This window comes from Balaenoptera acutorostrata, chromosome 4 (assembly GCF_949987535.1).
Source record: "Balaenoptera acutorostrata chromosome 4, mBalAcu1.1, whole genome shotgun sequence".
Classification (NCBI taxonomy): domain Eukaryota; kingdom Metazoa; phylum Chordata; class Mammalia; order Artiodactyla; family Balaenopteridae; genus Balaenoptera; species Balaenoptera acutorostrata.
The window spans coordinates 92,468,159-92,480,783 of NC_080067.1; the positions used below are offsets into that span (position 1 = coordinate 92,468,159).

The 12,625-nt window shown below is 45.6% G+C and overlaps 1 protein-coding gene across 7 annotated transcripts in view; it reads right to left on the reverse strand.

Moving 5' to 3' along the window:
* The window catches only part of C4H3orf52 (chromosome 4 C3orf52 homolog), a 48,226-nt gene that overhangs the window by 17,828 nt on the left and 17,773 nt on the right, over positions 1–12,625 (reverse strand). For all 7 annotated transcript variants that reach the window (XR_009008225.1, XR_009008227.1, XR_009008224.1 and 4 more), the window contains exons 4-5: positions 7,666–7,736; positions 3,845–4,026 (exon numbers count right to left, since the gene is read on the reverse strand). Coding sequence is in view for 2 of the 7 variants with exons in the window: in XM_007181933.2 (XP_007181995.2) it covers positions 3,845–4,026; positions 7,666–7,736 (253 nt within the window). In the remaining 5 variants the exon portion in view is untranslated. The remainder of the gene's footprint in view (positions 1–3,844; positions 4,027–7,665; positions 7,737–12,625) is intronic.

Sequence of the window (12,625 nt, forward strand, 5' to 3'; positions counted from 1 at the left end):
GCTGTTTTACATTGTAAAACAGATTTCCCCTCCTTGTCCCTGGACCCCTCCCTCCACGAGGTGAAGAAGCTCAGAGGTAGAAGTGGGGTGGGGGCAGTGATCCAATAAAAAATTCCCTTAACCTTGAGGACATTATGCCAAGTGAAATAAGTCAGACAGAGAGAGACAGATACTGCAGGATCTCACTTATATGTGGAATCTTAAAAAACCAAACTCATAGAAAAAGAGATCAGATTGGTGGTTGCCAGGGGTGGGGTGTGGAGGAGGGGGAATTGGATGAAGGTGGTCAAAAGGCACAGACTTCCTATTATTACAAGACAAATCAGTCCTGGGGATGCAATGTACAGCATGGTGACTATCATTAACACTGCTGCAGGGTACCTTTGAAAGCTGCTAAGAGAGTAGATCCACAAAGTTCTCCTAACCAGGGAAGAGAAACTTTTGTAACTATACGAGGTGATGGTGATGGCTGTTAACTACACTTATCACAGCAGTCATTTCCTAATACATGTGCCAAGCCATTATGCTGTACTCCTCAAACTAACACAGTGCTGTTGGTTAATTATATCTCAATAAAGTTGGAAGAAAATATAAATTTAAAAATTCACTTATGACTCTTAATATTAAGGGAAGTTTTTATTTGTAGAAGGCATCAACATGCCTGCAGTTAGGCCAAAGAGTTGTCGTATTTCCAAATTAGAGGATGAGAAATACACACAAAATCCCTTAGGAATCCAAATTACAAGCTAATTTAAGGTTCTGACTCTTCAGCACACACACAGGAACCCCAAAGGAACTGCAGCCCGGCTCCAGGGAATCCTTGGAATTCCTGAAATTGTAAACTTCAGGGGGAAGAGTGTGTGCATTTTTTCCTGGGAGAAGTTACAAGTCTTTCTCCAAATTCTCTAAGGGGCATATGAGCCAAAGAATTTTAAGAAACTTTGCTCTTTGTAGAACAGAATTGTGGTTGCCAAGGGGGATGGGGGTGGTGGAGCAAAGGACAAGAAGGTCGGGATTAGCAGATGCAACTATTACATACGAGATGGATAAACAAGGCCCTACTGTACAGCACAGGGGACTATACTCAGTACCTTGTGATAAACCATAATGGAAAAGAATATGAGAAAGAATGGATATATATGTATAACTGAATCACTTTGCTGTTCAGCAGAAATTAACACAACATTGTAATTCGACTATACATCAATAAAATAAATTTTTTTAAAAAGAGGAAAACGTTAAAAAAAAAAAAAAAACAGGGCTTCCCTGGTGGCCCAGTGGTTGAGAGTCTGCCTGCCAATGCAGGGGACACGGGTTCGAGCCCTGGTCTGGGAAGATCCCACATGCCGTGGAGCAACTAGGCCCGTGAGCCACAACTACTGAGCCTGCGCGTCTGGAGCCTGTGCTTCGCAACAAGAGAGGCCGCGATAGTGAGAGGCCCGCGCACCGTGATGAAGAGTGGCCCCCGCTCGCCGCAACTAGAGAAAGCTCTCGCACAGAAACAAAGACCCAACACAGCCAAAAATAAATAAATTAATTAATTAATTAATTTAAAAAAAAAAGAATCAGATTTATATTTTTAAAAAAAACAAACAAACAAAACAAACTTTGCTCTTTGAAGAATCAGAATATCATCTTTGTGGGACAGCGCCTGCCCAGCTCCGCACAGGAGCGGGGGGATACCTCGCCAAGCCCACCGCGCCGACGAACACAGGTTGCTGGCGTCAGTACCCCCGGGCCTCACTGGTCCCTCCCAGAGGCCTCACACCCCTCTCTTCCCTCCCTCTGGACTTCGCTCTGAGCTGCCCCTCCCTCTGCCTCCCTGCCTTCTCTGCATCGCTCTTCTTCCTTCCTCACTTCCCAAATGGTCACTGTCTACCCTTCTACTTGAGAAGGGACTGATACTCATACTCCTGAAAATATCAAACACCGCCCATGCTCTGCAAGGTGGGCGGGGGGGGGGTCACAGAAACCCCCATCCCCAGGAAAAATGCCTGAGAGAAAGAGTACCGTCTCCTGAGGGGCAGAAACAGTGTCACTCAGGCCTGCATCCCCGATGCAGAGTCTGAGGTTCAGTTCCAGGTCTTGTGTCAGGCCTCATGAGCCACCTGCCCTCAGAACGCGGACCTGCCAGCTTCATAATCATCCTCAGCCTTGTCTCACCCTCCTCCCACCCCCTGGCCTTCATTTAGAAAGTGCTGGTGACCACAGCTTTAGAGGAGGCTCAGAAAGTCAAGGTCAGTCACCACGCAGCAGGCAGGGTGGGCCTCCCCTCTCTCTGCCGTACACAGGAGTGGGCTGAAAGGTCCTTCCTTCCTTCCTTCTCTCCCTCTCCCTCACCCCCTTCTTTCTTTCTAAAATTCCTGTACAGGGGGCAGAACCTCTTCACTCCACACAGTATGTTATGTGCCTGGCCCAGAGACACACTTCATTTATTTAGAGGCTCAGGGAAGAAACTATTCATTGATGTGACTTTCCCAGTGAGCTAAAAGTTGGCCCTCTGAACGTCATTCCTTTTATTCATTTGGGAAAAAGAAAGCTTTAAGAACTGCTTTATAAAACTCTCTGCCTTCCCAGGTCAAGATCAGCCCACTTCCACTTTCCGTTCCCAAGAATCAAGTGTCATCACAATAAATGCCTCTTCTCACACCATGTGGTAACACGTGTGCTTTATAATCTGTTGCACTCTCCTGACCCTCGGCTGCTGGCCCCGTGCCTGCCGCTACCACACCTCCTTCTCGTTCACCTTTTTCATTCATTCAACTAGTATTTACCGCTGCTGATGTGCAGAGTGTTTCTGATGGGTTGTGGGTGAAAAACCATCCAAGACTGTTGGCATTAAACAAGAGCTAAAACCTCTCCAAGTGAGGAATCAGAAGTGGGAAATGAGAAGAAGAATGGGAAGTAAGGCCAAAGCTCAGTGCAGACAGACGTGAGGGATGGAGATCTCGAAGGCTGGCGGTCATCTCACCTTTCCACCTTCCTTTCTGGCAGGTTTTGTACAACGTTCTCAGATTCTGACAAGTCGGGTATCTTCTATGCTTGTTAAAAAACATATCCATTTCCCCATCCTTTTCTTAGTTTTAAAAGTGGATGAGTAAATGTATTACAATCTTCTATGGAAAGAGACGAACTTGCCTTTTTATGTCCCTCTATTAATATCTTAATGCAGCGGTCCCCAACTTTTTGGCAACAGGGACCGGTTTCATGGAAGACGACTTTTCCACAGACTGGGGGTGGAGGTGGGAGTCGGGGGGGGGGGTGTTTCAGGTGGTAATGCGAGCAATGGGGAGCAATGGGGGAGCGATGGGGGAGCGCTGGGGGGCGGCAGATGAAGCTTCACTCGCTCGCCTGCCGCTCACCTCCTACTATGCGGCCCGCCTCCTAACAGGCCACGGACCGGTACCGGTTGGCAGCCCGGGGGGTTGGGGATCCCTGTCTTAATGGACTCAGTGGCCTTCAATAGAAAAACAGATAGATTCCCCATACTGAGATCATCTTTCAACAACTTAACTATATCGTTTACTTCAAACTCTTCAGCACTTGCTCCTCTTGTGAGACCACAGTGTTTCCATGAAGGTTTCTAATGATATTGTGATGTGGGATATGGGGCATAGAATGTGGGTGAACCACAGCAAGGAAACACGTAGCAACCCTCATGTTTATAGTTTAGCTGTTTCCGCAACATTTTTTCCAGTTGCTCTGTCTGCTCACGGACGGCCGGGACTGGGTGACCTCCGCGGAGCGTGGAACATCACCTGCTTAGAAAACAAATCGAGCCATCTGCCCTGTCTGGTTCACTTGTTTATCATCACAGCTCTGCCTTCTGATGTGCTCGACTTACCAGAGAACCGGAGGGACGCTGCATCAAGCCCCAGAGTCTCACAACCGGACACGTTCTGATCATGGAAATCCTGCTGCAAAACGCCCAGCACCAACTCCTCACTCATCACGTACTTCATAAAGTTGTGGTCTTCCGACGGAAACCCAAAGTGCAGGTGGTAGGTTATTGTGGCGTTTTCACCACTGAAAGGCAAACCAAACAGAGACAGTTAAAAATATCAACAGAATCACACTGCAACTCAGGAAACTGATTTTAGGAAAAACATCTTTTTAGTTCTGCATTCCCTCCCAGGACAAAAGAGCAAAGAGTGTACTGCCCTAGAAGCCCCTCATCAATGCATCCATCACACAAAGTTGAGGTGATCCTAACCTCCTCCTTCCACCTAGAACCCATCCCCTAGGAGTCTGCCAGGAGAGGCCATGCAGGGGAGATACTGACTCAGCTATTGTCAACGAGGCTCCAAGAGCTGCCCAACACCAGCCTTTACCCCTGAGGCAGACCAGGGAACCCCTTTTTTCCTGTTCTCACACCACAGCCTCTCCCTGCCCCAACAAGTGCGTGTCAGAGCTACTCAGTTTAACCAGTTCATTACTTAACCTATAAAATGTTCAAGGTAGGGCCCAAAGCTCCCTGCCATCGGCTGGATGCAGACTCCTAAACTCTCACAGATGGGCCTGGGTATCAGCAGCAAATCATACCTCCCTGGTTTGTCCCCAAAGTGAGAAACTTTTTCTGTCCCATTTCCACTTCCTAAGGTTTTGCAAACTCTCAGTAAGGGGACCTAAGGAAAGGGAGTTTTCATCTTCTTAGAACATACTTTCCCACTTCTAAAATAAAAATAATCATGAGGCTATCCTCAGCTAATCAACAGTCTATACAGCTTGTTAAATGCTACCTTAACATTTAGATTTCTCAACAGATATCCTTTGGTTCAAGAAGGCCTAGATTTTTAAAAAAGGTCCAGATTAAGAGCCAGCAATAAAATATTTAAGAGTGGCCACATCTGAGACCCTCACCCAAGGGCAAGTTTGTTTTTGTTTTTTGTTTTAACATCTTTTTGTTTGTTTGTTTGTTTCTATTATTTTAAAAAAAAATTTTTATTAACATCTTTATTGGAGTATAATTGCTTTACAATGGTGTGTTAGTTTCTGCTTTATAACAAAGTGAATCAGTTATACATATACATATGTTCCCATATCTCTTCCCTCTTGCATCTCCCTCCCTCCCACCCTCCCTATCCCACCCCTCTAGGTGGTCACAAAGCACCCAGCTGATCTCCCTGTGCTATGCGGCTGCTTCCCACTAGCTACCTATTTTACATAAGGGCAAGTTTTGCAGAGAAGCCAGTCCCAGGAGTGAATCAAGACACTGTCCCTGCCAACGACTGGCAAAGAGCTCCCTCTTGTGGCCAGAGGTCACATAGGCCAATACTCTTAGACTGATGGCGCTGACAGTTGAGGTTATGAACTCCACTACAGCCAAGAGATGTGCCAAACCCTGAGTTTGATACAAATAACGTACACTCGGGACGCTAGAGAAATTCACAGTTTCAAGGATGCCTCCACAGACAGGTGAAAATGTGCTTTCAAACTCTAAGCCAGCTACTCTGGTTTGCAGGTGCCACTGCTTGTTCCCAGTGCTTCACCCTCTAATTATAGCTAATGATGGTCAACATCTTGACACGCAGCCACCCTGCACACCCACAGGCAAGGACTGGGGTTTGCTAGCAGAAAGGAGCAGAGGCTGACTTGCAGAAGACCAGGCCAGAAGCGGAAGAAGAGGGTCGTGCTGCCTAACCTGGCCTGGCCAGCCCCTCCTAGTCCGTCCAAGTCAGGTCACTGGAGGAACTGACATAAGGCTGAATTTTGAGGGGAGAGGAGGGATTTTTCAGGGAAGCAGAGAATCTTGTGGGCTTCGCCTCAGCTGCCCACCACTACAGTGGGCCCAGAAGCTGATGAACCAAAGGACATTTTCCCAGGTTCCTGCTGGTGGGTCCAGGACTGAGGTGGGATCCACCACAGATACAAGCCCGTCTGCCAGGGATTCAGCTGCTTCCTTCCTGCCCACATGCGGCAGCAGGCTTTGGAGGCAATGCGTTTGTTTCTCAGTTCCACACTGTTGAAACTCTGTCTGGACTTTAAAAAATCAAGCAAAAGGGCTTCCCTGGTGGCGCAGTGGTTGAGAGTCTGCCTGCCAATGCAGGGGACGCAGGTTCGAGCCCTGGTCTGGGAAGATCCCACATGCCGCGGAGCAACTAATCCCGTGAGCCACAACTACTGAGCCTGTGCGTCTGGAGCCTGTGCTCCACAACAAGAGAGGCCGCGATGGTGAGAGGCCCGCGCACCGCGATGAAGAGTGGCCCCCACTTGCCGCAACTAGAGAAAGCCCTCACACAGAAACGAAGACCCAACACAGCCAAAAATAAATAAATTAATTTTTTAAAAAAATGAAGCAAAAATGTTTCCCAGCAGAGTTTCTTTATCCAAAAATCCTAAAACCCTTGGGTTTTTCTTTCAAATAACTTTTATAAATAGATTCTCTCACGTTACTCTTCAGATTTTGTTTTACTCAGTTTTCTGATGGGTTTTTCTCAGTGTTTATACCCCAACCCGTTATGCAATCCCATCTCCTCTAGACCCCGTAATATGGGCTGGATTCTTGGTAAGACTCTTTACGCTCTGAATATCCTTCCTCTCGCACCTCTGCCTTTGAATTGTAAGTTAGGGCAAGCGCACAGAGGAAAGTTGGGTCTGATTATGCATTTCTCCCTTTTCTATTGGCGTTTTAATACCAGTAATTTATGAATAAAATAGGCTAGGTCAAAAGTGTCACCATAAGGTAGCATGCACACTGGGGGTCCATAAAGAAGGAGGAATAGTGTTGTTGACAAGGCAACCTGCCACTGTTTTTTCAGACTCCAGATCCCTTTGGTCTTACCCCACTGTGCACCACTGCTTCATGTGCTTCCCCTCCCAGGTTTGGGAAATTTACGGTTTGAGAGGAGGAACCTCAATGTAAAATTGCCTTTGATGGTCACATTCCAGGGATATCTCAGGCACAGCAGGTAATAAAGCTTTGCCTTGTAAATCTTGTCCTAACAATTTATATTGGATAATCAAATGACCCTTCTACATACATACACACTTTTACCTAAGTGTCTATAGGCATATATAAAAACATTAGAGATTAGGAGGAAACTAAAAAGGAAACAATATGTATGCATGCGTGTATGTTACACATGTATAATACACAAAGTATATATGGTAAATACATGCACAGAAGAAATCACACAGACCAGTGATTGTTGTTCATTTTGTAGAAGGGATTGGAATTCACTGTGGAATTGACTGGCACATGAAGTGTCCAGGGGTAGTGGGGCAGGGGAAGGAAGGATGTGTACTTTTCCGGTAGCATGTATCTTTATTTTTTAATATTATACAAGGAGCATGAACTTGTATATGACTTGTGTTCCTCAAAAGCAAAAGCCAGTACATAATCACATCATTATCTGAGATCTATTTCTATTTCTACTCTTAGCTTATTCGAGCATCTGCTGGGAAACAGAAATGGTTTGTCTGGGCTTTTCCTCTATTCCCTGTTACTGTGTTGAGTCATATAATTTATCTGGGTTTCATTTTTTTCCTTCGTAAAATAAGGGCATTGAGCTAGTTGGCCTCCAAAGACCCTCCTGGCACTGACACTATGGTTCTGTCTTCCGTTGGTCCCCTCCGTGCTTTGGGATTAGGGCAGTCCTTTTTGGTAACTAGCGATGAGTGTCAATTTCCAGAGAGACACCAGCACGTAATGCTCCACATTCTTACCTGAAGTCTATGATTTCAACTGAAGTAAAGTAACGGCTCAGAGCTGGTGATGAACTGTACACATCTGTGAGCTAAAACAAACAGGGCCAAATTAACAACCACACACATTACTGCCAGATCGTACTGCATATCACCTGACGAAGCAAAACTACTCCTAAGCAAAGGAGATCCAACTGTGGGGAGGAATTAACTTACCTAGAGGCTCTGGATGAAGAAACAGGAAGGGGTGGGCCCCTCACCAACCAAAATTCAAGTTAGCATTCATTTCAAGGGATCTCACTTGTAAGGACCAAGTGACCAGGCTGGGATTTTCAACATCTCATATGTTGCGCTGAGACCTGTGGCCTTACTGGTCGGCAGCCTGGGCCCACACAGACCCGAAGCGCCATGGGCAGGAGCGAACCCCTGCGGGACTAGGAAGACTGCAAACCAGGCCGCTCAGGGCCCCGTACATCACCGAACAAGGGCCTCTTCTCTCCTTTCTCCAGGGCTTCACTCCAAGGAGAAAGAGCCACGCTGTTTCTGGATAATGGGACCAAGTGGGGGAACAATGGCAAAGATACGGAGCTCTTATTTTATCCATGAAGTGTTGCAACCATAAAAAATAATGACATCTGTGTTCCCAACTACCCAGGTTTCATGCCTTCACATTTTACCATATTTAGTTGAGCCCTTTACGTGAAGAAACCCAACACAGCTAAAGCTACTCCTACACACTATTCTGTTTTTCCTCCTCCCTCCCCACTACTAACCAGTGTCCTGAAGCTGGCATGTATCCTTTCCATGCATGTTTTTATAAATCTAACACTCCGCTGTGTAATCATAACTATACATAAATTTAATGCACATTTTTATTCAAATAAAACATATCATATTCTACATAATCTTCTCTGACTTGCTTTTTTTCACTCAAAATCACATTTGAGGTTTACCCATAATGGTACATCTAGATGGAGGTCATTCAATCCGACTCCTAACTCTGCAGAGATTCCATGAAATGACTTCTCCACCTCATCCCTTCCCCTCCTGGTGGCCATGGGCTTTGTTTCTGATTTTCTCCTGCTACAAACTATGCTGAGGTGATCATGCTTGAACCTCTCTGAGCCTCTCTTCTTATACAGGTAAGAGTTTCCCTGGGCCATATACCAAGAGATGGACTTGGGTCCAAGAGTTAGCACATCTCCACCTTAACTAAGTCTTTCTGAATTGCTCTCCATTTCACTCCCCTCCCAGCAATGTATAAATGCTCTATTTCCCACAGCCTTGCCAGCATTTAATGTTACCAGATTTTTCCATTTTTGCCAATCTGATGAGTGTAACATCGTGTTTTACATCGTTTTCATTGGCAATGTCTCCCTTTCTAGTGAGGTTGAGTATCTATTTGTGTGTTTATTAACTCTGTGGGATTTCTCACCTTTGAATTGCCTATTAGGGCCCTGTCTTTCTCTTGGGTTGTCTTTTTCTTATCCAAACTGATTGGTGTTACATTCTGGACACTAGCTGTTGGGTTTGTGTCATAAATATCTTCTCCCAGTCTTTGATTAGTCTTTTCATCATGTTTCAGAGATGTGAATTCTCACCTATAGTACCCGAGAACTTGTGACTGAATGTATTTACATTGCATCTCTTTAAAATTTACTTTGGGGCTTCCCTGGTGGCGCAGTGGTTGAGAATCTGCCTGCCAATGCAGAGAACGCGGGTTCGAGCCCTGGTCTGGGAAGATCCCACGTGCCGCGGAGCAACTCGGCCCGTGAGCCACAATTGCTGAGCCTGCGCGTCTGGAGCCTGTGCGCGGCAACGAGAGGCCGCGATAGTGAGAGGCCCGCGCACCGCGATGAAGAGTGGCCCCCGCTTGCCACAACTAGAGAAAGCCCTCGCACAGAAACGAAGACCCAACACAGCCATACATACATACATACATACATACATACATACATAAAAAGAATGTAAGCAGACAAGAATATCATTAAAAAAAAAAAAAAAAAAAAGCTGCAGTTTAAAAAAAAAAAAAAAATTTACTTTGAAAGTTAAATGCCTTGTTCTTAGCAGGCAGGAGGACAGTGCTGGGATCTGGGTACACCCCCCAGCATGCACCCAGCTCTGAGGCTGGAAGCAAGCCCACGGCCAGGCCTCTGAGAGCCCGGCCAGGCCCACTCCTGCCGGCCTGAAGCCTCAGCCCTGACGTTGTTCTAGAAATTCCACACCCACGGTTTCCCCCATGCTGAGACTGGCACGCCCCACGGCACCCATCACAGCTCGGTGTCTCACTGTTTTATCCAGCAGCAAACAGCAGAACTAACCCCGAGGAAAACTTGCCCACCTGTCTCCCACCCATTCCAAGCGGAATCTCACGGAGGCTGCATCCATATTTCGCTCCCACTTAGCTCACTGGTGACAATTCATTCTCTCCAAGGTAGAGCAGAGGGTATTAGAGCACCCCCTCCAGTCCTGTCACTATTGCTATGATCTGCATAAGAATCTGACACAAGAGGCATTGCTATCTCTGCTATCTCTCCCTTTCTCACTGATCAAAAAAGAAAAAAATTCCAGGCATTCGGGGAGGTTACAAAACATGGCCCTGTCCACTCTGCTAGTAAAGGGATTCAATCCTAGATGTTACAGACACTAAGGCCAGCTTCCTCATGTTTTATCACACCACCCAGTGGAGATGAAGCAAGGAGGAAAGTGTCTCCTGAATATCAAGGAGGAAAGTAGCATAAAGTGTTAAGAACTTTGGGGGAAAACGACTGGGTCATCTTATAGTTTTTGAGCCCCAGAGAAAAGAATATTGCCAACAGGCCGACAGTCATTTACAAAACCTGGGAGGTTGGAAAGTGGCTCTCCCAGGGCTGCTCAGAAGGACAGGGAAGAAGATGAGGATGCTATAGACAGGATTATTTTTCAAGAGCTGAAAATGATAACAACAATAATAACAAAAATAATGCCACTCTCTTCCTTTTAGATTGAGCTTCTTATGTCAGGAATTATGTTTGTCCTTCCTTCTTTTTTCCCTCCCTCTCATCCTTCCTTTATTAATCCTTAGGGCCCTAATCACTGTGTTTTGCACGTAGTAGGTACTCAGAAAAAATTTTAAGTTAAAATTTTATGTTAAGAGATGGAGTGGTATACTACTAGATCACTTTCAGTGTCCACTCTAACATTCTTTTTGGTGGCATGGTCCCCTGCTATAATTAGGACATATTTACATATTTAGGAGCTGTTAACCACACTACCCACTTTGGGACCAAAAAAGTGAAAAGAGGGGCTCCTCACCCCTTGCTCTGGTGTCTTTCACACTATGCCTATGAGGCTGGGTACCAACTGAGCTCAGAGCCCAGTGAGCTGATGATCACCAGAGTCAGGCACAGTGGCTCATCAAAAACCAGCTTCCAATTATTTACAATAGCCAAGATATGGAAGCAACCTAAGAGTCCATCAACAGATGAATGGATCAAGAAGATGTGGTATATACAGACAATGGAATATTACTCAGCCATAAAAAAGAATGAAATTTTGCCATCTGCAGCAACACGGATGGACTTTGAGGGTATTATGCTAAGTGAAATAAGTCAGACAGAGAAAGACAAATACTGTAAGATAACAATTATATGTGGAATGTAAAAAATAAAACAAACTAGTGAATATAACAGAAAAGAAACAGATACAGAGAACAAACTAGTGGTTACCAGTGGGGAGAAGGAAGCAGGGAGAGGCAAGATGGGGGTAGGGGATTAAGAGGTACAAACTACTATGTATAAAATAAATAAGCTAAAAGGATATATTGTACAGCACAGGGAATATAGCCAATATTTTATAATAACTATAATTGGAGTGTGACCTTAAAAACTGTGAATCACTATGTTGTACACCTGAAACTTATAATACCGTATATCAACTATACCTCAACTTTTTAAAAAGTGATGTTAAAAACAAAAACAAAAGAAAACAGCTTCCAGAGGAAGAGGGATGCCTTCCCTGCATCATCAGAGGGGCCAACGCTAATTCTGCAACAAGCACGTGGGCTGAGCTATGACACCACAGAGCTAATGGGCTGGCTTAAGCAGAGTATCGGCCCCAACCCTAAAAGAAGGAAACTGGCAGTGAGATATGAGAGGGACCAGGAAAACTGTGTTTAGAAAAGCAAGACGGTAAAGCAAAAGAGAGGGCACAGTGTTTCAATATCCACTCCCATTTACCTTCCATGTCCAGAAACTTCTGGAAACTGGCCTAAGTGGAAGAAAGGGGTTCTTGACCTGATACTTAGATAGTAATATCTCTAAGTTCCTCATTTTTGTTCCTGAACATATTTGATTGGGAAGCCAGGGGCAGGAGTCATTTCAGCTCACTGCACCTTAACGTTTATTATCTGCAAATCAGAGAATTCTTTTTAAAAATGTCTTACAAAGTTCTTTATACACACCTCATATGCACCTGTGGGTATACAGGGAAAGTGCGGTCATTTCCGTTTATCAGAGCAGGAACAAGCTCAAAGAGGCCTGTGAACTTGCCCCAGAGATCTGCCAGCCCCTGTTCCTCAGCCACTACACGGTGATGAGTTAAAAACACCTGTAGAATCTGCTCACGCCTGCTTCTGTGCAAAAGAGATACGGCTTTAAAGTGAGTGATTAATATCCAGTTCCCTTCGACATAGAGTGTCCAGTCTGTAACAGGTGACACATGTGGACGCTGACTCGGTTTCTGCTCGGTCAGTGCAAAAGGCCTCAATCAAAACAGCACCCAAGGGACTTCCCTAGTGGTCCAGTGGTTAAGACTCCGAGCTTCCACTGCAGGGGGTGCGGGTTCGATCCCCGGTAGGGGAACTAGGATCCCGCATGCCACGCGGCGTGGCTAAACAATTAAAAAAAAAAAAAAAGGCAACCAAGAGGAAAGTAGCAACAGGCTATTCACTCAGCAACTTGGTCTGGAAGCAGGTGGCAGGAAAGGAGGAAAAGGGAACTGC